The 25,447-nt window shown below is 36.2% G+C and overlaps 1 protein-coding gene across 3 annotated transcripts in view; it reads right to left on the bottom strand.

Annotated features, from left to right (window-relative positions):
• Positions 1-25,447, bottom strand: part of rngo (DNA damage inducible 1 homolog rngo) — a 210,460-nt gene that overhangs the window by 124,404 nt on the left and 60,609 nt on the right. For all 3 annotated transcript variants that reach the window (XM_090368801.1, XM_090368800.1, XM_090368802.1), the window contains exon 2: positions 2,682-2,816. In XM_090368801.1, the coding sequence (XP_090224927.1) occupies positions 2,682-2,816 (135 nt within the window). The remainder of the gene's footprint in view (positions 1-2,681; positions 2,817-25,447) is intronic.

Genomic DNA, 25,447 nt, shown 5'->3' with positions numbered 1-25,447 from the left:
GGTTCCCAGAACGAAGATGTCCAGACAAGAAAACGTTTCAAGGTATCCATCGCCGCCTTTGTGAATATGGGACCTTTACACCTCATGCTGCCGACAGAGGACGACCAAGATCTACGACTGCTGAAATCAGAGCACGCAGAATAACAATGCAACTGGCCGTTCAACGTTCGACTATTTGGAGAGTGTTGCGAGAACACCAACTGTATCCTTACCATCTGCAATGGGTACAAGGCTTGTCACCAGCAGATTATCCTGCACGAGTAATGTTCTGCCAGTGGTTCTTGCAGCAGTGTGCTACAACTCCTCACTTTCCTGCCTTAGTGATATTCACAGATGAAGCACAGTTCACAAGAGATGGAATCCAAAACTTTCACAATCAGCATGTATGGGCTGAGGAAAACCCACATGCAATTCTTCCATCATATCATCAACAGCAGTTCAGCCTCAACATCCAGGTGGGTGTTTTTGGTGATAAGTTATTTGAGCTCCCATGTACTTGCAAACAAACTCATACGGCAGGTGTACAGAAACTTTCTGGAAAACAACATGGCTGATTTCTTGGACGACAAAGCCGCTGATCATTCGTCAACAAGCACACTTCATGCACGATGGCACTCCCGCACATTTCAGCCACCTAGCCTGCAATTACCTGAATCGAAGGTTCCTTGTCAGTGGATAGGTAGAGGTGGACCAACTGCCTGGCCTCCATGCTCATCTGATTTAAACCCACTAGATTTCTTCTTGTGGGGTTGGCGCTTCCGTAGCCAGGTGGGCAGGAGCAGTAGTGTGTAGCACACGCTTCTTGATTAGACCAGGGTTCGAGCCCGTGACCACCAAATACGAAGGATGTGGAAAGGTCAGGGAATGACCACCACATATTCCCAGAGCAATATGGCCTTAGTTGCTAATGCTCCTAAAAAAAAAAAAAAAAAACCAAATAACTTGTGGAGCCATTTAAAGTCATTGGTGTATTCAACCCCGGTAGCTGATGTGGAAACTCTCCGCAATTGAATTGTGGCAGGTTGTGAGACAATACGAAACATGACAGGAATTTTGCATCGTCTTCAAGAGTCCATGAGATGTCTATTTGAGGCCTATATTCAGGCAGAAGGTGGACATTTTGAACAATTACTATAAGGTGATGTGAACAGTTAAGTGTCATAGACAGACCTTCAAAACCAGGAAACCAAGCATTTCCGGAACTATGTTGATATAAAATATTTTTATTGTCTACATATGAGGAACTCATACATATTGGGTGAATGTCAGGTCACCTGTGTAAGCTTTGCAGTGACCAAATGAATGTTTGTGATTAGTGTTAAAAAAAAAAAAAAAAAAAAATGTGGTGCATTGGTAGTTGTTAAATTTAAATGGTACCTGTGTCCTGCTATCTGTATGATGATGTTACTTCCATCATCATACATTAAGACGATAGACATGTGAGAGAGTGTGTTGTTATGGGCTGCTATTCAGCCTGCCTCTAAATACATATTATTTAAAAAAAAAAGTATAACACAGGTGCATAATTGGGCTGAGTGCATGTAGAGTGTGTGTTATTCTAACAGGATCCCCTAAATTATACTGCAGTGGAAGCAACCTACCAGAAAACCCCACCCTGCCATATCTCCTCTTCCGAGGCATATGGTATTTGCTGACACTGACTTCAGCTGGCCTGGCCAGTGTGAGATTACTAACATAGAAGCACTGCACGTCCACAAGCAAGAACTGCCCCCCCCATATAGGGCACCTTAGCCTTAACTTCAATCCCCTACAATGCCTGTCTCCCATCTCCACCTCCCACCCCAATCTTTTTGCCTAATGGACTCTACCACCACCAATCTTTTCCTGCTCTTAACAGCTCCCATGTGGAGGATGGGCTTCCTCTACAGGGATGTCCCTTTAATTTCCTATTTCTTTTTTTTATTTTTATTTCAAATTCAAAGAATTTTTTTGTTGAACAGTGATAAGTGTTGTTTTATATTTCAGCGTTAAATGTTTTTATCTTATATCAACTAACATCATTATGCTGTAGAGCTAGCTGGTACTATTATAATTTGTAGTTGATAAATATTGGCTTTAAAACATTTTCGCATTCTAATAATATTATTTATATTCACCATAAAATGTTTAATTGCATTACAGTTGCATTAGAGACTGCTAGTAGATTATCTTATAATTAAAACCTTGAACAATAAAATGTTTTACTACCATATTTATAAATATGTAAATATGCATTTACAAGTTCAATATAAATTAGATGGTTTTATAATAAAAACCATCCCACATGAAATGAAGCCTCCATCTTCTTTCATAGGTGTGCATATACGGCAACGTAAAAAAAAAATATGGAATACCCAGAAGCCTTTCAGCATTAGCTTATAGAAAAAATATATTAAAAATTATTTGAACAAATGATTATTACATATTTAAAAACCCAACTGTTTGTTTAATTACATAATATCAATGCTCTCACATATGTAATTAAATGATAAAATCATAGAATACGTTCCAAGAAAATGGAACTTATGCTATGATTTTTCATTACATAACATTTAACATACCATAATATTTTCATGTATTTGTTTAATATTTTCAAATTTTGTTTACTTTTGTTCTATTTAAACAGATTATTTTATGCAACCTGCAGCTAAACACCATGTACAAAATGAAGATGTACTTACCAGCATCACCACTAAGTAGTGCATCTGCTAGATTGGGATTATTGTGTTTCAGTAAAGCTAACTGCTCAGGGTTTTTAAGAAGCATCTCCCTTATATAAGCAGGATCATCTTCTCGTTCCATAGGTTGAGATCCACCTATCAAAATTAAATGAATAAAACACATCTGTTCAATAACCTACCCACATAAAATGCTTTTAAACTTCAAAATATAACAAACAGACTATTTTCTTCTTTTCCCAATCTTTTTTTGTCAGAGAATTTAAAAATGATTATATGATAAATAATACACAACTGATATTTTCAGACATTAATCAATCTTTAACCTAGCAGTGGACATGCTCCCAGTACAATATTAACAAAAATGGTCATGCATTACCTGATGGGTGGACAATGTTCTCTTTTATTTTAAAAAGATATATATATTAATTAATTTAAAAGGGAAAAAAAAAAAAAAATATATATATATATATATATATATATACTGTCGGACCTTTCTTTAATGAACTTCCATATAGTGAAGTTTTCTATGTAGCAAATGTTTTTGATTTAGTTTCTGTATAACGCAGAAAATTTTCATATACCGAACTGATTTCGAGAGACCTGGGTACGCATTGTTTGAACCTCTGGCCTTTAGGCAATAGAGCTGATGCTGTAAAAAGCATGAATTAAGAGCTAAAAGGATTAAGAATTAATCTCTTTAGCTTTTAAGAGCTAGAGGGATAAATTCCACGAATTAAGAGCTAAAATATTTTACAATTTAGTGGTGCCCATAAAACCCTGCAGGAGGAAACTGACCACACCCATGGGATAGAAAAAAAATGGAAAGTTTTGGGAAGGGCCTTTTCTGAGCAGTGGGTCAGCAATGACTAAAAATAAGAAGTAAAACCTATACATCCTATACACGACCGTACCAAGAAGTTGTGCTGGCCAACTGCTATCTATGCATCCACAGCCATTGGCAAAGATTAAGGCATATTCCCAATGCAGACACTGGGTCTGATCAACCTGTTTTCTATTGTAAGCATCCTATTAGAAAATTAGGAGAAGAGTGATTTTTATTTATCCTAGAAATTCATCTGTTGTTTCGAAGAAATGAGTCATCCACACTTTCATAAATTTCACCTGTCTCTGTTTATATGGTAGGTACAAAAAAAAAAAGTAAAGGTAAAGTGCAGCCATTATCAATCCACTGCAGGATGGAAGCCACCTCAACAATTCATGCTGAGGGAAAATAGAGCATAATCTGCCACGCTGGTCCAGTGCGGGTTGGCAGATCGACTGTATTCAGCAGTCAGGGGCTTGAACCCCGGTTTACTCAAAGAGCATGTGCTACTGCACTCCCGCTCCTGACCACTCGGCTACGGAGGCCTGTTCCCTAATTTCAGTTTTGTTTTAGATGCTGTGCAAGTAACCTTACAGTGTCTATGAGGAAATCCTCGAGTGTAGTGTGAAAAAGTGGAAGTGCTTAATAGTGCAGATCAGGACATTAAAAAAAAATTGTTTAAAATTTGGTATTCCTGCCAGTAGTGTGCTTGTTAACCATTCTGAAAAACAGTGTTTAGAATTTCAAACCATTTGCGGAAACATGACTCAATCGGAAGCATGCGAAATTATGCCTGTATGAAGATGTAGACGAAGCAGTTTTAAGTTGAAGTCGATTCAAGACCAAAACGTGCTGATATCAGGAATACCAAATTTTAAAGCAATTTAAGGTTATGGAGTATGCATCTTTTCTGGAACATAAAACATTCCAATCCAGTTCTGGTTGCTGGTCAAATTTAAAAAGTGCCATGACTTACTTGAAAAAGTGATTTCTGAAGAAAGTGGAGTTGCAATCAAAGAAGACTATACCCACTGGAAAGAAACAGTTTTTTTTAAAAAAATTTGAACACTGGATTTTAAATTTTGATAGAAAGAAGACAAAAGAAAACATAAAATTGCATCGATTGTCGACAACTGCCCTGCCCACCTTCACTCGGTAATTTCGAAACAAGTGTGAAGCTTGTTTTCTTCCCTACGAATATGTCTAAATGGCAGCCAATGAGCCAAGGATTTGAAAATGCACTACTGACAGCACCTACTGAAAAAAATTATACTAAGAATAGAAACCAACAAACCTATATATTTTCGGTTGTGTATATCAGAGTTGGCAAAAGTGTGAAGTCAAAGTGTGACGGAAACAACGATTAAGAATTGTTTCGCAAAAGCAGGTTTTGCTAAAACGGCAATTAACAGCAATGAGAGTGATGAACACTATAAGACATTGAGCAATCTTGGGAAGAGTTTAAAGTGAGGTTTGATCAGTGGAGAAATCATTCTTGACGGATTTTAAAGAGTTGATAATGATGTCATAGTAGCTGAATATCCGAGCGACTCTAACATGCTGGAGTGTATTTAAAGAACTATTGACAATATCGATGACGAAGAGGTGGATGAAAATGAGGACAACAAAGGGAATGAGAGCAATAGCAATATTAAACCTTCTAAACAAGAAATGCTGGCAGCATTTGAAACTTTGTATCGAGGCCTTCAGTGGGAAGAAAATGTAACAGAAAATATATTCGAGTGTTTAAACAAATGCGAACATTTTTATGAACACTGTACAGTAGAATCCAGTGTACAACAAAAAATAACCAAATATTTTACGACATAATTCTTAAAAGTGTACTAATACACTACGCACGTAATGTAAGTAATCATTATTTAATATGCATGTATTAATAAATTAATTGTTTTAAAATTTTAGAAATTTTATTCATTCCCACGTATTTCTGAATTTACAGTATTTTTCACCATTGAAAAGGTCATATTTCTTTATAATGAAATTTCTGTTTAACGAATTTTTTCAATTTCATTATATAGATGTCAGACTGCAATTAAGATGCTTTTTTACTGACTAATGTCAAAAAAAAAGTTAGTGCACCACACTAACTTATAGTTGATGTTTCAAAATATAGTACAGCAGAATAATAACTTTAAGAGATGGACATGTGAGGGGATGTTAATTCCAAGTATATCATGAACATAAAGTAAAAAAAAAAAAAAAGTAAAAGTGCAGCCATTATCAACCCACTGCAGGGTGGAAGCCTCCTCAACAATTCATGGTGAGGGAAATGGACCATAATCTGCCACGCTGGCCCAGTGCGGGTTGGCAGATCGACCGTATTCAGCAGTCAGGGGCTTGAACCCCGGTCTATTCAAAAAGCGTGTGCTACTGCACTCCCGCTCCTGCCCACTCGGCTACGAACATAAAGTACAGTAGGTAAATTTGAGAAAAATCAGTTCCAAGAATTTTTAGAGAGAAATAAATGCAATTTTTTTCTAGTTATGTGTTTATTTATTTATAAATATAACTATTTATAAATAAATAAATAGTTATTAATATTAATTTATTTATAAATATAACAAAGTAATGAATAAAATGGAGACAAAAAAATTGAGGCTCTATTGCCTATGTATAATTATATATAAATTATGATAGGTTAATAATAGCTTTTACAGCACCCATCAACCATATAGTAGTACTTCTTTATAGTACCACTGCATTTATAGATTCCGTTCCTTCCTTGTTGCAAAAACATGAGATAGGCAGAGGGCATTCTGTAATTCCCTCATTTTTAAATTATTTTTCATAATTTTTATTTTATATTTATTACTTTTCAGCCACCTCAGTTTTGTTTCATTATCCCTTATATTTAAGCGATAAATTTCAGCCTTAAACACACAGGGTTTTTTTTTTTTTTTTTTTTTTGTAAAAAAATAAGCTTGTGGAATACTGTGAAGAGCAGTAGGTATGGAATACCCCTCCTAAGGGGATTTTCATATTACAAAAGTATAGATAGTATTGTGAATTGCATTTTTTTTTTTTTTTGCAAGTTTACAACTTCTGGAGTGGCAGGGAAAAAAAGTTCTATATATATATATATATATATATATATATATATATATATATATATAGATATGGAAGCAATCAGCCAAACTCCAGGAGCTGATTCAAAGAATCAACTCCTGGGTAGGAAGATAGTAATTTCATGATTTGGAAATGAATCAGGAAATAGCTATTATGTGATTATCTGCTGCCAAGAACTACAGTGCTGCCTCATTGCATTGTGTATGTTTAATGGTCTAGTTACATACCTCATTTTGTAGCAGTAATGTGAAAGCTTCTGTTGAGCAATACCAACAGCATTTTACCAACTGTAAAACAAGGTAAACTGCAGCCATTATCAACTCACTGCAGGATGGAAGCCTCTTGAACAATTCGTGTTGGGGGAAATGGACCATTATCTGCTACACTGGTCCAGTGTGGGTTTGCAGATCAACCGTATTTAGCAGTCAGGGGCTTGAACCCTGGTCTACTCAAGGAGAGGGTGCTACTGCACTCCCACCCCTGACCATGGAGGCCATCTGTACTATTTCTAAATGACAAGTTTTTATTGATACACACACTAACATCCACAGAAACCCGGATCATTCATAGTTAATAGAGAAATACAATGCAGTCCTGGGACAGGTATTCAGCAAATATACATGTTCTGAAGTTTCTAAAATGGCTGTTTGGAGGGTGCCAAATAAAGAGCATTCATACCATTTGCAACAAGTAAAGTACCCTGAAGAAGCAGATTATGACCAGCAAGCTTTTCATATTGAGTGCTTGCTAATCCTAATGTGTAAAAGTTTGTATGCTTTATTCACTGATAAAATGACATCCACCTAAGACAGAATATGAATACTTGTAATGAGCATATATTGGCTGCTGACACCTTTATGCAAGAGTTGAATTCAATTTCTACTTTAAGTTTTTTGTAAATGTATGGTGTACAGTTTGAGAACCAATTAACTGACCTGAAAGTGTTCAACAATTGTCACAAAAATCTCTTAATTTTTTTGAAAATGAGTTGTCAAGTCATTTGAAGGATGTTCTTTTATTGACACAACAGCATATGTATTTCCATCATGGAGCTGCACCACATTTGTTTCTGATTATCTCCAATTCTGAAAGGTCACAATCGCAACCATGGGGGTGATCAAGGAGGTCCTCATTCCTGGCCAGCTATATCCCTGGTCCTTAACCCTGAAACTTATATCTTTGGCTGTAATTTTCTTTTTGTTTAAATAATAAATAAGGCATTTTTGAATCACTTAGAGCAAAAGAAAAAGTAAGAGCGAAATACTGATATATATTAGTTGCAAATTATGAAAACACTCAGAAGTTAATGCACTACTCTGGGGATGCCATACATTTTGTACTCATCTATGCACAATACTGTACTTTGCTTTAATGTACACAGGCTGTCATTTTCCAGGACTGCATCAATCAGAGTAAATGGGCAATAAAATTTTCAGTTTTTATTTACATGGTTCAAAGACATTTGAGTTCTGCATGAAATTTTTCACCGCTAATAGCACAGAAAGTTCAAATATTTCCAGTATCACACACTTGGGTACTGTGCCAACTGTTTCCTGCCACAGGAACCTGACTCTGATGTTGGCCTAATGCATTTTAAAAGTGAGATAAACCAAATGTTGTGATACATGACATTTGAAGAGTGCCTCGAGATACATTATACTTGGCTCATGGTATTTGGGATTAGTCTATACAATAGTTCCAACATTGCAAATGCCACAATATATTGTGAACGGCACATTTCTATAATTATTTCAGATTAGCAACTATACACGAGTATATTAACATTTGGCTGTTCATGTTCATATCGTTAGCATATTTTTATTTCTTTATGAAATTCTTTTCCCTTTTCAGTATAATTAATTTTTAATTTTACACTCTCCAAAGTTGCTTTTTGAGGACTCCAAGAGTAAGCCCATAAACATAATTCTTAATGAACTCCACAAACTGTTTTCATATGATGAAGAAGATAAACAAATCCTTGGGTTTTAAAAGTGAGCAACAATATATGTGTGTGTGTGTGTGTGTGTGTGTGTGTGTGTGTGTGTGTGTGTGTGTGTGTGTGTGTGTGTGTGTGTGTGTGTGTTTAAATAATGGCTTAAAGTATAATGTAAGATAAAATAAGAAAATAAATAAATAAATACAGTGAAACTTCCCTTTAACGGACAGCCATGGGGAACAAAAATCTGTCCGTTAGAGAGAAGTGTCCGCTAACAAGAAGTCTGAGGGGGAAAAAAAAAGAAAGAAAGAAAAATCGTTAAACGTTTAATGTAAAATTAAATTAAATTATATACAGATTTTGCACAATATTTTTGTAAATAATATACATACAATTGTGCTACGCAATATTATGACTTTATCTTAAGAAAAATACATACAGTAATCACTTCTTTTCTTCTGCACCTTCTTCCGGCTGATAATTTTGTTTTCAACATTTGTTTGGAGTGAAGAACCCATCGAAAGTCCTTCAGTATCTTCTTCAGCGGCGAAAAACATTTTTAAACGATTGATTTGTATGAGCGCTTCTTCTATTTTCATCGGTGGTTCGTCGTTAATATGTTCTTCAACAGAATGACCCCTTTCCATTTCTTCATCCTCATGTGGAACTTCTTGAAAAATATCGATGATAATGTCGTTGATATCTATAGCAGCATCTTCTGTAGTGAGGTTCGAGTCTATACCTTTGTAGCCAGGGTCACTTTGTAGCTGAAGTATCGTACATTATCAATAGATGTTGAAGTTCTTTTCTTCTTGGTCTTCACATTGCTGTTCACAACTTCAATTTTTGCGTTTGAGAAGCCAGACTTTACAAAACAGTTCACGACAGTTTGTTTTCTAATTGCGTTTACTGAAGAGGAAATCCACTGAATCGCATCTAGGATGCCGAGTTTATTTGCAAAGTCACTCGCACATGTTACATCGTTCATGTTTGCAATGAGATGTCCTAAAACACGTTTTCTGTAGTGAAGTTTAAAATTTTTTATTATCCCTTGATCCAAGGGCTGACACTCTGCAGATGTGTTTGGTGGCAGAAAAACAATTTGAATGTTGGACAATTCAATGTGCGGGTGAGATGCAGCATTATCCATGAAAAGAATAATTTTTCTGTTTTGACGAATCATGTTTTGGTTAAAGTGACTTATCCATTCGCTCATGATATCTCGTGTCATCCACGCTTTTTTATTAGACTTCCAGTCAACATTCAAAAGATTCAACTTTATGCCCTTGAAACAACGAGGATTTTGTGGTTTTCCTATAACAAGAGGTTGTTCAAAGTCTCCCAGCATATTTGTACACAATAGTATAGTCAAGCGTTCCTTAGAAATTTTTTCGCCCTGACACTTTTTGTTTTTTAGACTCATTGTTCTCATTGTTTTTTCAGGAAGAGCTTTAAAAAACAACCCTGTTTCGTCACAGTTGTAAATATCCTTAGCTTCAAAATCACGACATAAATCTTCCAATTTGACGGTCCACTCTGTTACAACCCCAGTATCAACAGATCCACCTTCACCCCTTACGGTTTTCCAAGAAATTTTATGCAGAGTTTTGAACTTGTCTAGCCATCCCACAGAAGCTTTGAACTCATTACTCCCATAGATTTCGCAACCTCCAAAGCCTTTTCCCTAATAATAGGCCCATTAATGGGAATTTTTTTAGCACGTGAGCCGGCAAAACCACTCATACGTAACATTGTCAATTTGAAGTCCAACAGTTTTCGGGAATGATTTTTGAACCTGATCATTTCCATGTTGCCAAAATTGTTTGAGCAGTTCATTTTTTTTTTCTTTTGGATGTCGCTTACCTGCGTCTTCCTGATTTTGCATTTTGCAGCGAGATTGCAAACACTATTTTTTTTTCCGATCATACGCATTAATGAGTTCGACTTTATCTTTTAAAGTTAAATGTTTAGGAGAAGACATTGTGTACTTCACACGACACTGAACAAAACTGAAAACTGAAACTGAAAAGACGAAAGGCCGACCATATTCTCCCCCCCCGTGCACACACCGAATTCATCAGAAGTTTTACACGTGCCTTAAAATTCTTGAAAAAGGGTTTAGAACCGCGACGTAAACCTTGATAAAATTCAGAGAATCGGAAATAGAAAATAAACACACGATTGAGGCAATACGTGGAAGAAAAGTTCATAGAAAAAGAGCCGTGAGCTCGCCCGCTGTCCGTTATGGGGAGATCAAATTAAGTGCTAATCTAAACGAAACAGTCCAGATTGCCTGTCCGCGTCCGTTACAGAGAATGTCCGCTAGACAGAAGCTGAAAACACGTTAAAACCAATGGAGGTGAGTTGGGGAATTTGAAAATGTCCGTTGTAGAGAGATATCCGTTAAAGAGAGGTGTCCGTTAGGAGAAGTTTCACTGTATTAAGCTATCATTAGAGGCAGCAAAATGCACATCCTCCACATGAAGCCCTGTTATATCCGATAATTCAAAGATAATTCAAAATAAAACGAAATTAAAACATAAGCCAGTAGTATGGCAAAAATGTAGAGCGAAATATTAACATAAAAATAACGTAAAATAAAATGAACCAAACAGGTTGTTGTTGTTGTTTGGTTTTTAGGAGCATTAGCAACTAAGGCCATATTGCTCCAAGATATGCGGTGGTCAGTCCCTGACCTTTCCGCATCCTCCGTATTTGGTGGTGACGGGCTCGAACCCCGGTCTAATCAAGAAGCGTGTGCTACGCACTGCTGCTCCTTCCCACCTGGCTACGGAGGCGCCAACCAAACAGGAAAGGGAAAGTAAAGGTAATAAGACATAAACAGTAGCCGATTGTACCCTATATAATTTAGTGCTTTAAATCCAATTAATAAAACCAGTATCAAATTTAAAATAATGCCAATTATAATATGATTTAGCGGTACCCCCCAAAATATGTGAAATATCACCAAAAAAGGGTTTAAAAGAACTACTAAAAACAAAACAAAATATCAAAATAATAGACTAACCATTATGCCCATATCGACAGAGGACCACGAGGCCAATAATGGTCATGAAATCGCTGCATTTCAATCACCATACAAATCGTCGCAAAGGTGAAAAGATCGAAGAACCTAACCACCCATTCCTCCTCCGATCGATCCACCAATGCAGAGGATTTGCATGGCGGTTGTCCTTATGCAGCGAGAAATAATTTATAGAACAGACAGCACTCTAGATCATAGCCACACCACTGACATAATGTAAGCTTAACCAGCTTATATAAAGAAAAGAAAGAATCGGCTACTGTTCATGTCTTATTACCTTTACTTTCCCTTTCCTGTTTGGTTCATTTTATTTTACGTTATTTTTATGTTAATATTTTGCTCTACATTTTTGCCATACTACTGGCTTATGTTTTAATTTCGTTTTATTTTGAATTATCGGATATAACAGGGCTTCATGTGGAGGATGTGCATTTTGCTGCCTCTAATGATAGCTTAATATTTATTTATTTTCTTATTTTATCTTACATTAAACTTTAAGCCATTATTTAAATATAAATTAGGGTAGTAGTGGGTTGATATGCTAAATAAGCAGCACCTGTGCCGCCATCTGTTCCATTCTTTTCTTTATATAAGCTGGTTAAGCTTACATTATGTCAGTGGTGTGGCTCTGATCTAGAGTGCTATCTGTTCTATAAATTATTTCTCGCTGCATAAGGACCACCGCCATGCAAATCCTCTGCATTGGTGGATCGATCGGAGGAGGAATGGGTGGTTAGGTTCTTCGATCTTTTCGCCTTTGCGACGATTTGTATGGTGATTGAAATGCAGCGATTCCATGACCATTATTGGCCTCTTGGTCCTCTGTCGATATGGGGCATAATGGTTAGTCTATTATTTTGATATTTTGTTTTGTTTTTAGTAGTTCTTTTAAACCTTTTTTGGTGATATTTCACATTTTTCAGAACTGGTACCTTCAAGGGGGATACCGCTAAATCATATTATAATTGGCATTATTTTAAATTTGATACTGGTTTTATTAATTGGATTTAAAGCGCTAAATTATATAGGGTACAATCGGCTACTGTTTATATCTTATTACCTTTACTTTCCCTTTCCTGTTTGGTTCATTTTATTTTACGTTATTTTTATGTTAATATTTCACTCTACATTTTTGCCATACTACTGGCTTATGTTTTAATTTCGTTTTATTTTGAATTATCTTTGAATTATCGGATATATATATATATATATATATATTATATATATATTATATATATATATATATATTACAATTCATTACACACATATATATATATATATATATATACACACACACACACACAGTATATATATATATATATATATATATGTGTGTAATGAATTGTAAATATACTGGAACTAATCCTAAGCACATGCTTTTGTTCAAGTTTAGGATTTTATACTTCAGGTATAAACAGATCTTAAAATTTTAGATGATTTTTTTTAGTATTTCAAAAGTTGACTTATAATCTGCTGTAATACATAGTATTTAAGTTGTGCTCCCTAATACACTGATTGTGGAAAATTACAGAAGTTTTCCAAAAAACTGAGAGAGCCACTTTACTCATGTTAAATAAATTCTTACTTTATTGATAATACCTGCAAGATACTCCTGCCTAGTACTCTCAACCACTAAAACTTGCTGGATATATTTTGAGCCACTCACAATGTAGGTGGAACTTTTTCAGGTCAGTGGGGAGTGTGGTAGGCAATGGCATACCACCACATTATCTGATGCCACAGAGACCATAACAAAACCAACTCCAAAAACTGCTGTTAAAGGAAGATCTGCAACTAGGTGGAAGGATAGGTTCAGTGAAATTTTGGGCATAACATTTTGCGATGCTGCTCGTATAGCATATGATCGATGCAGTTGGAGGATTTTGTTGATGGCCACAACAGCTCCTCAGGGAACTATGTGACTGGAAGAATAAGAAGAGGGAGTGAGAGAGCTGAGTTTTCTTTAAGAAGTAATCTACACACACACACACAATTTAAAATAACACATATCAAACTTTTTTGTCCAAAACTTGTTCTATGTCATGCTTGTTATTGTTGTTGTTTGTTATTTGGTTTTTAGGAGCATTAGCAACTAAGGCCATATTGCTCCCGGGATATGCGGTGGTCATTCCTTGACCTTTCCGCATCCTCCGTATTTGGAGGATGCTCCTCCATCCTCCGAACCCCAGTCTAATGAAGAAGCGTGTGCTACACACTGCTACTCCTGCCCACCTGGCTACGGAGGCACAATTCTATATCATGCATGTAGATTACTGCTTAAAAAGTAATCAGTACCCCTCCCCACTACATTTCCCAATAGTTTTAGTGGTGGAGAGTATGCTCCAATGGTGGGGGGGGTATTTAAATAAATTTTTAGTTTTATTGATAGCTACTTGCACATATTGTGCAAGTAGCTATCAATAAAACTAAAAATTTATTTAATGTTGGTAAAATACTTTTCAATTTTTCTCAATACATTGTAAGTTCCCAAGTAATGTACTTTGCTAACTATATGAAATATTATAAAGTTTATTTTGGAGAATTTTATTGGTTATGAGATCTACCTGTATAAATCATAAGATTTATACTTAAAATAATTAAAAAGGAAACTATCAGCAACCAAAACATGTGTATATATATTGTGCATGCTATTTAGATGTTAGGTTTTGGCACACACATATCTCCCTATCACCCACCTGCATTAGAATGGGATTGTAAAATTTCATTTAAATTCCCTGGTACTCTGATACTGCCAAAGTCTATTGGAAGCAATGGTAGTCCTGAAATGTGAATATACTTAGCAAATTTCATTAAATTCCTCAACAAAAATTGTGTGTGGCATGCAAATAATTATAATAAAAAAAAATAACTAGCCGTAGTATAAAAAAGATGTAATTAAAGAAAATGAAACTTAAAAAGTATTTTATCCAATTAAATTAAATAAAAAAAACTTTGATAGATTATTATAAAGTGCATTTAAAGAGTGTCTTAGAGTTAACAGAAATCCATAAAAAATTAAATATATTTAAATACAGATAACCAACTAAAACTACAGAGAAAAGAAATTTACATAATATCTAAATTATATAAAATTAATTAATTGAGTTGTAACTAATTATACCAACCCATCAATAATCTTTTCAAAGCAGTTTTTAATTCTTAACACAATTGTATTAAATGAAAAATAGATCATTCTTGTATCACTGAAATATTGACAGTGTAGTGCTGCTAAATCATTACCACTTCTTACAAAAATAGTAGACCTCTTTGTACTGTTACAATGCTTATATAATGCCAGAGCAATATGCTCAGTGAAATGGTATCATTTTGATAGCAATTCTTTCTCTTTTTTTTTTTTTAAGCAGTTAAATACTATAACTCAGATAAAAAGTACTTCCATTTATCACAAATTGCAAATGACAAGTATTATAACTGCTTAAATCACTAAAAGTGCTGCCTTCATTATAAATAGAAAGCAATTAAATCTATAAAATTCTAATGATCCATCACTAACCAAGGTTATATTGCAATAAATCTAATGTGAATATTTAACAAATTAGTTAAAGAATATTATTATTATTATTAGCTATATAGTGCAAGGAAGCCTGAGGCTTATGCTGCACCAAAAAAAAAAAATTTGAATTACCCTGAGAGAGAGAGAGAGAGAGAGAGAGAGAAAGAGAGAGAGAGAGAGAGAGAGAGAGAAGGGGGGGGGGATGGAAATCACCAAAAAAGAAAGGAATGATGATATCCAGCCAGCTCAGGACCCTGAGTGTGCCAAGCCCATACTCACCAGATGTGAGCCCCTGGGGTATGATAAAATAATGAACTGCAAAATCCAATAACAACAACAATTTATTACATCTCTTCAAAAAGCAAATTATTGAGAGCATAGTTAATAATAGCAAGCAAAGAAAGGTGTTTTCTAAGACCTGAATAAATTATTTGAAGAGACAGGAAAATGGCAGTTAAAGTACATTAACAAATGTTCATACTCTGGCAAGACCACCAGGTCAGAGGGTTTTTACAGTTAAATCGTTTTGACAATGAATACAATCATTCACTGTATTTAGCACCATGCAGGTTTTAACCACAGTCTACTCATATGAATATGCCTCTGTGTGCTCGCTCTCTCTCTCTTTTATGAAACTGCCAACAAGAAAGGTATTAGAGCTTATAGTACTAGAGAAGACAGCAGACACTTGTTGACATAAGACATCAATTTCTGTAGATTGTAATTTTCAGGAAACATATGTGAATGAAAAGTTAGTTCTGTAAACATGGAGTTGGACACTGAACAAATGACTGCTTGAGAATTGTTCAGATTGGTTTGGAAGAGAGAGAGGTGGTAGAATTACAGATGCAACTTCAGAAGAACAGTGCCCAAGGAAGACTCTACAGAAAAGGCATGCAGCAGAAATTGAACATCTACAAGATAGAGAGTGGAGAGAATTCATTATGATATTGGTCATTAATTTACTTGCTTTTTTTTTCTTCTTTTGAACAGAGTGTAGGAATAATTTTACATGGGAGAGATTTGAACTCTGTAAAGAGCAAGTAGCTGTTTAAAATAAAAGTAAAACTGAGAGAATACCCAGTTCTTTTGATGCAGAGAAAGCAATATTTGTGATGTCCTTATGACAGTAACAGATTAGAACTCTCAGTGATTTCCAATAAAGATATACTGTATTTCCCCATGTATAAGACGCATCTTTTTTCGAAAAATTTGGGGTCTAAAAACTGGGTACGTCTTATACAGTGGTTGTAGATTTTTTTTTTACTTGCATTTCCCGCTTGTCTTTGCGCTCATTGTTTCGCACTTGTTACCGGTATATTAGGTTACGTTTTGCCACGTTCTGCCCAGAAATGGCTCAGAAAAGATTTTCGTACAGTGCTGAATTCAAGTTAAAAGTGATCCAGTTTACAAAGGTGAATGGAAATCGTGCTGCTAAACGTAAGTTTGGTCCTCCTCCAAACGCCACGGCAGAAGGCCATTAGAGGCAAGTCAGCAAAATGGCCTGATTTAGAGAGGGAATTGAAGATATGGATTGAGGAGCAAAGGGCAATTGGAATTCCTGCGTCCACAAAGATGGTTCAGCATGAGGCAAGAAGAATTGCTGATGAAAAAGAAGTTACTGATTTCAAAGGAGGACACAAGTCTGGTGCGTACACGCACCAGACTTGGCCCAAAAGATGCCTGAAAGCTATGAGCAGAAGGTCCTTGAATTTTATCGTTTTGTCATTCAATGTCAGAAGACATATCAGTTTGAGTTGGGACAGATTGCAAATATGGATAAAGTCCCCCATCAATTTGATGTCCCAAATAACAGAACTGTTGATAAGAAGGGGGTGAAAACTGTAACTGTGAAGACAAGTGAACATGAAAAGAGCCACTATACAGTTGTTCTAGCTGTTGTGCCGACAGAACCAAGCTGCCTCCTATGCTGATTTTCAAACGCAAAACAATGCCAAAAGAAGACATTCCTTGAGGAGTGATTGTCCATGTTCATGACAAGGGTTGGATGGATCAGGATGGGATGAAGATCTGGTTTGAGAAAGTTTGGAGCAGGGGACCAGGTGGGCTCTTACGCAAACCGGCCCTATTGGTGCTTGATCAGTTCAGGGCACACATAACAAAAAATAGAAAGAAAACTGCTGCAGAGCAAAAAACAAAACTTGCCGTCATACCTTGACATCCCAGCTCCAACCACTTGATGTCAGCATTAACGAACCCTTCAAAGCTGCCATGAGAGACGAATGGAACCAATGGATGAAGTCTTCTGGGGACAATTTGACACCAGCAGGAAGAGTGAAGAAACGAACTATAGGAGAAGTTTGTACCTGGGTGAAAAGATCCTGGGATAATATCAAGATTGAGATCGTTGTCAAGTCATTTAAGAAGTGTGGCATTTCAAATGCCATAGATGGAACTGAGGACGAGGCAATATATGAAGATAGTGATTCGTCATCAGACACAGATGAGGACAAGCTAATGGATGGGAGTTTTGACAGTGATGAGTTGTATGAATAAAACTTAAGTTCAATAACTTTATGTAATACATTTTTTTTCAAATTTCGGGCCCCAAAATTAAGGTGCATCTTATACATGGGGAAATACGGTATGTTCTTGTCTAGAAATCTGAGCGACATTAAAGATGAGCATATAAGTAACAGACTCTTTTGTGAGAAATAAGAGAACTTAGGTAAAAATATTGAATTTAAATGTTTTATTCACCCCACTGGGAAATTAAATAGAGATCAGCATCTAAGTAATTGGTGGTGGATATTTGAGAAGGTAACTGTTTTTGCAGGCCAAGGTTTCTCAAACTGGAATGTAGTATACTATTATCAGCAAAACTATGTACAGTAGTGTCTCAATTTATGAGGTTTCAGATTAATGAGATTTTACAATTGGTTCCAATTAATTTTACAAGATCCTCTGCCTCAGACTTACGAGATTTTTAACAAGGCTGCCAACTGACAAAAAAAGTTTAAACGTGGATTATTGCATAGATGCAAGACACTCCAGTTCAGTTTGTCTACGACGTGGTATATTGATCAGGTGTGCTTTACAGATTCTCATATTTTTTAATAGTTTCAACAGATTTATAGTGATTTTGAAAATAATTTTTATAAATATGGGGCCTGTGAAGAAAAGTTATCAGTACAGTGATAAAAGAAAGTTAAAGACATCCAGAAAAGCATCAAATTTTAAAAGTAAATTATTCAAAACAGTGAAAACAGAAACGTACAGCTGATATCACTAAATGTTTAAGTTTAACATGGACTACAGTTTATATATAGTCCATGTTAAAACTAAACTTAAACCTTTCTTTTCTTTACATCCTTTAGTTTATATTGAAGGACTTAAAGAAAAATTACATAACTTGGACACCTGATGCAGAGCAACAAATATGTAATTCCATGGCTAACTATTGAGGGAAGAATGGAAGGAAGAAGAAGAAAGCCTGGGAGAAGACACATATTCTTGGCTAGATAACATCAAGAATTGGACGGAACTGAACACAGGGCAGCTGTTCAAAGCTACCAGAGACTGAGAGACACTTGCCATGGTGGTCGCCAACTTCCATTAGGAGATGGCACATGGAGAAGACGACAGTTTATACTGTGCTATTAAACGTAGAAAAAATAAAAGATTTGGCAAATTAGTTCTGGAGAGACCAAAACAATTCATAAACATACTAATATTGTAAATAAAATGGAGTCAGAATAATCTTTTTGGATTCAAAGAAAGCAACACTAGGGAGGCTACTTAAGCCAAGAGTTAGTGAGAAAGTCAGAGCCATTTTCTCCAGACTTAAAGAGCAATAACCAGTAGTTAATGTGGAGTTTAATGATAGCAGAGGTTGGTTTCACAGAAATAAAAGTAAATCAGATGTTAAACTGCAGATACATCAGGTGAAGTTTTTTCGGCTCATAAACAGAAAGCTGATGAGTTTATTCCAGGTTTTGGGGATTTGATAAATGAAAACATGTATTCATATCACCAGGTATTTAACGTTGATGTAACTGGATTGTTTGAAGGAAAAAAATGCCTAAAAGAACCTACATTATAGAAGATGAGAAAAAATTAGCAGGCCATAAAGTATCAAAAGGCAGATTTACTTTTATGCTTGGCTCAAATGATTCTAGGGATTTTAAAATGAAACCACTTTTAGTTTATCAACAGGGAGATGTGCCTTAAGTATAAAATACTTAAGGCACATTTCCCTCTAATTTTTAAGAGCAGTTGTAATGCATGGGTCACCAGTCATATTTTTGATGACTGGTTTAAAAATTATTTTACACCAGCTATAGAAAGCTATCTTTCTACAGCTGGTGAGCAAAAACTTAGCACAAAAAGCCATCTTAGTTCTGGGCAATGTTCCTGTTCATGGGGAACATCTCAATCTGCTTGTTTTATCAAAATTAAGTTCCTTGCAGGAAATACCACCTCTCTGATCCGAAAACATTGCCTAAAAGCCAACTTTAAGGCAATACTTTCATGCTACTGATGATGAAGACAACCCACTCTCAGAGAATTCTGGAAATCATATAACATCAAAAGTGCCATAAATAATATTGCTAAAGCATGGGAGGTTATGAGCAGTAAATGTCTAGCATCAGGATGGAAAAATGTGTGTTGACATTACTGCAGATTTTGAGGAATTTCAGCCAGAGGAAGATGAGACAGAAACAAGAAGAAATTGTGCAGCATGGTGAAAATCTTGGTCTGAGGGTAACTGCTGAAGATGTTGGTTGAGTTCATAGATTCTCGTTCTCCAGTCTGAGTCAAGATTAACAACTGAAAATATTAGAAAGGTAATTACAGCAGCAGAGCAGTTAAAGACACTAGAGGGGTGGATTTACTCCCAGATAGGGTATTCAAGTCAACCAATTTGGTGGATGCTGCAGTGGAACCTTACAGGGTTATTTTGCATGAGCTTGTAAAATCCAAGCAGACCAAGCTGGATTCCTATTTCAAGATGACCACTACTTCAGCTACAGAGGAGCATCAGCCTCAGTCTTCAACACCAAAATGATCCAATTTATTATTTTAAACAAATATAAATATCATTACTTTTCACTGCAAAACCACAATTTTTGAATTTGAGCTTCCATGACTCTCAGTGGTACTAAGGATCACCAATTACTCAATTTAAAAGAGTTTTGAATGAGGTATTTTTCTGGAACCAATTAATCTTGTAAGTTGAGACTTCGATGTGTAAGATTTCCAATCAGTAGAAGAAAGTCATTAATATACAAGAGAAAATGAGTGGGAGAAAGAACTAACCTATTGGAAATAAGAGCATTAACTGAGAAGTTAAAGAACCATTTAATATCACCTACAGTGGATGGTCAGAGACAATATGGATAACCAATTGCAAAAAAAAGTTGGCATGCTTTAAGGTGGAAGCTTGTTCAGAAAACTATGAAAAAAAATTATCAAAAGCCTTATTAATCTCAAGGGCAACTGATTAAGTTGCACCAAATTTTTCCACTGAATTTGTCCAAAGATAAGTAACATAAGCTGATAATCACCAGTTGATTAACACCGATGCAATCCATACTGGCAATCACTAAGCAAAAAAAAGTTTTTTTGAGATAGTTTAAGATTTAGTGGTAATGAATTTCTCCATTATTTTGTAAAGAGTAGAGGTAAGTGCAATGGGATGATAACTGGAAGGGAGGGATTGTCACTGTTTTTAGGAACTGGTTAGATGTGAGCAAATTTCTATCAGAACAAAAAAAAACACCAGGAGAATAAGAAAGTGTAAAAAGGTGACACAAAACAGGAGAGGAACTTCGGGCATACAGGCTTTGAGTGGAGCAATGGCATTAGAACCAACAGCGTTTTTATACAAGTGGAACACTCGCATTACGACCAGGAGCTTTTTTGGCATCAAGACTGTTCAGAATTCTTCTAATTGTGTTAAAAGAATTCTGAACAATTTCAGTTTGGTCTTCCTTCTGCTGGAAGTCCATGGGAGGTTTTGATTTGATTTAAGAGTTCTTGGCGCAAGAGCTACTGTGGCTAAAATGCGCCTGTAAGATTTAATTTATCGGTTTTGTTCTAATTGGTATATTGCTGCTAATAATTTCCAAGAGTAATAGATAATACTTAGTTTTATATTTGATTATAGTAATTTATTTTCTTGAGGAACTGAAAAACATCTGCTATATTTTTTCTATCTTCCAGTATGGTTTTGAGAGTGAAAGGGTGATGTTTGTTTAGCTCTTTGAAGGAGTTTCGGCGATCATCTGCAAAAGCTGGACAAGTAATCAGTACGTGTTCTACTGTTTGTTGTGTGTGACAGATAGGGCATAGGGGGGGGATCTTCTCCTCGCAAAAGATAAGAGTGACTGAAATACGTGTGTCCTATCCTTAACCTAGCAAGTATCACTTCATCGCGCCTATTTTTCTGAATGCTGGATTTCCATGGCTGGAGTAATATTTTAATCTGATGCAATTTGTTAGTGGTAAGTACTTGCCATTGCTGCTGCCAGTGATGTTTCCCACTGCGATCAATAACGTGTTTGTAGTCAGAGAAAGAGATATATTCTGATGCACAAATATTGTTCTTGGTTTCTTTAGCAGCTCTGTCTGCTTGTTCGTTACCATGTATTCCGACATGGCTTGGGATCCAGCAAAATCTAATGTTACGATGTTGTTCAAGGAGTTTTGATATTTTGTATTGAATCTGCTGTTGTAGTGGATGTTTGTTAGAACTGATATTTTGTATTGCCATCATGGAACTACGGGAGTCAGTAAAAATTATGCTGTTTTGAAAACTTGAATGGTCGATTTCGTTTAATGCTAGCATAATGGCTTGCAGTTCTGCAGTATAAATGCTACAGTCTTTTGGGAGTTTTTGAGCCAATGTGATGTCAGAAAAGTAAACTGCCGCTCCCACATGAGAATCAGTTTTGGATCCATCTGTATATAGAAAGCAATGATCTGAAAATTGTGCCTTATAAGCAGCGTGCAGCTGTTGGTGGTTTATATGAGAAAGGGTTTGTTTTCCCCAAATGTGGAAGGAAAAGTCGCATAAAGGTTGTCGGATTATCCATGGTGGGGTAGACTGCTTCGTCAGTGGAATTATGTTATCCAGGTTAAGCTCTCTACTGAGAAGAAGGTTTTTTAATCTCACATTCGCAGGTTTATTGATTCTTTGTTGTTGCTGATAATGTTGTTCCCATTCAGAAGTAAAAAGAGTTTTCTGTAGAGGGCGGTCTGGTAAGGATTTTATTTTAGCTGCGTAAGAGAGTAATTGATTTTGTCTTCTGATTTGCAGAGGAGGTTCTTGAGCTTCAGCGTACAGGCTCTGCACGGGTGAGGTGCGGAAAGCTCCAAGGGCTAAACGGAGTGCGCAGTGATGTACCGGGTCGAGCCATCTCAGGGCACTAAGTCTTGCCGAGTCATAGACTGGGGCACCATAGTCTAGCTTAGACCGAATGAGAAGGCGATATAAACGTAGTAGGATTGTCCTGTCTGCTCCCCAGGATAAAGCGGATAGGACCTTCAAGATGTTCATTTTCTTCAAACAGTGGACTCTTATGTGACTGATATGCTCTAGGAAAGTCAGTTTTTTGTCAAAAACTAATCCTAAGAAACGGACACTATTTTTAACTGGGATGATCTGTTCTTTCAGCCTGAGTTCTGGGTCAGGATGGAGATTCCTTTTTCTGCAGAAATGTATACATGCAGTCTTTTGTACCGATATTCTATATCCATTTCTTTCTGTCCATTTTATGACTCTGTTAATGGCTACTTGCAATTGCCGTTCTATTGTCCTCATATGCTGCGCTTGATAAGAAATGCTGAAATCATCAGCATAAACAGTTGTAAAAATATTGTTTGGGATTTGTTCTATTATTGTGCTGAAGTGGATTGCAAAAAGTGTGGCACTAAGTACAGATCCTTGAGGGACCCCTTCTTCTTGACAATATATATTAGAAAGTGTATTGTTCATTCGAACTTGGAAGGTCCGATTCTTAAGGAAGTTATGTATGTAGAGGGGTAGATGTCCTCTAAGGCCAAGTTTATGTAACCTTTGAAGTATACCATATCGCCACGTGGTATCATATGCCTTTTGGATATCAAAATTAACCATGACTTGGTGTTGTTTCCTGAGAAAAGCATTTCTTACTTGATTTTCCAGTTGTATAAGTACATCCAAGGTACAGCGATTTTTTCTAAAGCCAAATTGTTCTGAGTTGAGAAGACCATTATTTTCTAGATACCATGTTAGTCTATTGTTGACCATTTTCTCTAAGATCTTGCCTAAGCAGCTAGTCAAAGCTATGGGACGATAGTTCTGTGGGTCTGATAGATCTTTTCCCTGTTTTGGGAGAGCTAGTATTATTGCGTGGTGCCATTTGTTTGGGAAAGAATTTTCAAGGTATATTTTGTTGTATAGGTCTAACAGGGCTAATTGGGACTGTTCATCTAGTTGTTGTATCATTGCATAGTGGATTTCGTCAGGACCGACGGCACTGTGTTTCACCTGTAACAAAGTTTGTTTTAGTTCTGCTACAGTGAGCGGCAAGTTGTATTGTTCACACTGATTGCTAGAAAAGTTTAGTTTTATTTTTTCGGCCTCTTTCTTGTACGTTTTGAAAGCTGTGGGGTATGCACAATTAGCAGATGTATTCGAAAAATTTTCACCAAGCACATTGACTATATCTAAGGTATTTGTAACCAACTGTCCATTCCAACTTAGCAATGGTGAGGGGTTTAATTGAGAACTGTTTGACATCCTTCTGATCTTTTTCCAGATAAGTGTAGCTGGTGTGGAAATAGTTATAGTGGATGCAAATTTCATCCAAGCAGCTTTTTTGCTTATTTTTTGTACTTTCCTGACCTTAGCTCTGGCTCTCTTGAATTATATCAGATTGTCTGTTGTTGGATTTCTGCGAAAGAGGTTCCAGGCTCTATTTCTCTCTTTTTTAGCTTCCCAGCACTCTTTGTTCCACCATGGTTTTGGATATATTCTAATGTTAGATGTTTTAGGTATTGTCTTTTCCGCAGCTTGAAGCATACTGTCAGTAACATAGGCTACTGATGTTTGTACTGATTCTCGTTTAATAATGTTGCAGTCTAACTTGGCTAGTAACCTGAATTTTTCCCAATCTGCATTATATATTTTCCATCTGGGGTGCCTACTGGCTTGACATGGCGTTTTCTTCATGATTTTCAAAATAATGGGGTAGTGGTCACTGCTCAATGGAGTCTCGTGCACGCTCCATTTAGTCATAGGGAACAGTGTTGGAGAACAGATTGATAAGTCTATTGCAGAACTGCTTTTTGATGGAAGGTGGAAATATGTGTGTGTGCCGTCATTTAAAATCATTAGGTTGTTATCGACAACTAATTTTTCTATTTGCTTACCCTTTTGGTCTATTTTGGGATCGCCCCATAGTGGGTGATGTCCATTTAGGTCACCTAAGATACAGAATGGAGATGGTAGTTGAGTGATCAGCTCTTCGAAATCCTTAAATTGGAATTCTTGATTAGGGGGTAGGTATATTGAGGCTATGGTAATGTTGAAGCCTATTGCTAGACGGACTGCAACTGCTTCTAATGGTGTGTTTAATGGTATTGTTTGGGAAGGTACATGTCTGTTAACTAATATTGCAACTCCTCCTCTCGTTGTTCCATTCGTTATGCGATCCTTTCTATATATGATATAATTTTTGATTATACTATTGTCCTGTGGTTTTAAATAGGTTTCTTGTAGGCAGATACTTAGTGGGTGGTACTGGGTGATGAGGTCTATAACATCATTAGTGTTTGAGCGAAAACCTCGACAGTTCCATTGGATAATTGTACCTGTCATTTGAGGTTAGATGTTCCCTCGGATTGCTTCCTTTGAGCTGATTTAACTTTGTCTACCTTGGTTTTGTCTTTCTTTGAAAAATATGGTCTACCCGTATCCATTTCTTCTTCAGTGAAGATTTCGAGAATTGGTTCCTCTCCTTGGTTTCTTGCATCTGTATCCATTTGTTCTGCAATCTTTTTTCCTGTATTACCTATCTTTTCTTTGTTTCCTTTTCGCCTTACATTTTCTGAATTATCTGGTGGGAAAGATAACGGAGTATTGATAATCTTTTCTTGTTTTTGTGATGGAGATGGTTTGTAAAACTCACGAACCCATTCTGAGATGGATTCTCCTGGGGGGATTGTGACATCCGTTTGTGTGCCACAACATTTTGAAATGGGTAATTTAATTTCCGGAGCCTTTTTGGTTGTGGTAATCTGCGCATAAGAAGGTTTGTTTGCTATATTTATTATAATCGCTTTTTTAGCTTCCTGATATGAAACTCCATTTTCTGCTTTGTATTTTTGTATCATTTTTTCCTTCTTCCAAATT

This window comes from Mastigoproctus giganteus, chromosome 2 (genome assembly GCF_048544385.1).
Source record: "Mastigoproctus giganteus isolate SK-2022 chromosome 2, ASM4854438v1, whole genome shotgun sequence".
Taxonomy (NCBI): domain Eukaryota; kingdom Metazoa; phylum Arthropoda; class Arachnida; order Uropygi; family Thelyphonidae; genus Mastigoproctus; species Mastigoproctus giganteus.
Note: the sequence above shows the minus strand (reverse complement) of the source record. Positions and strands in the feature narration are given on the sequence as shown.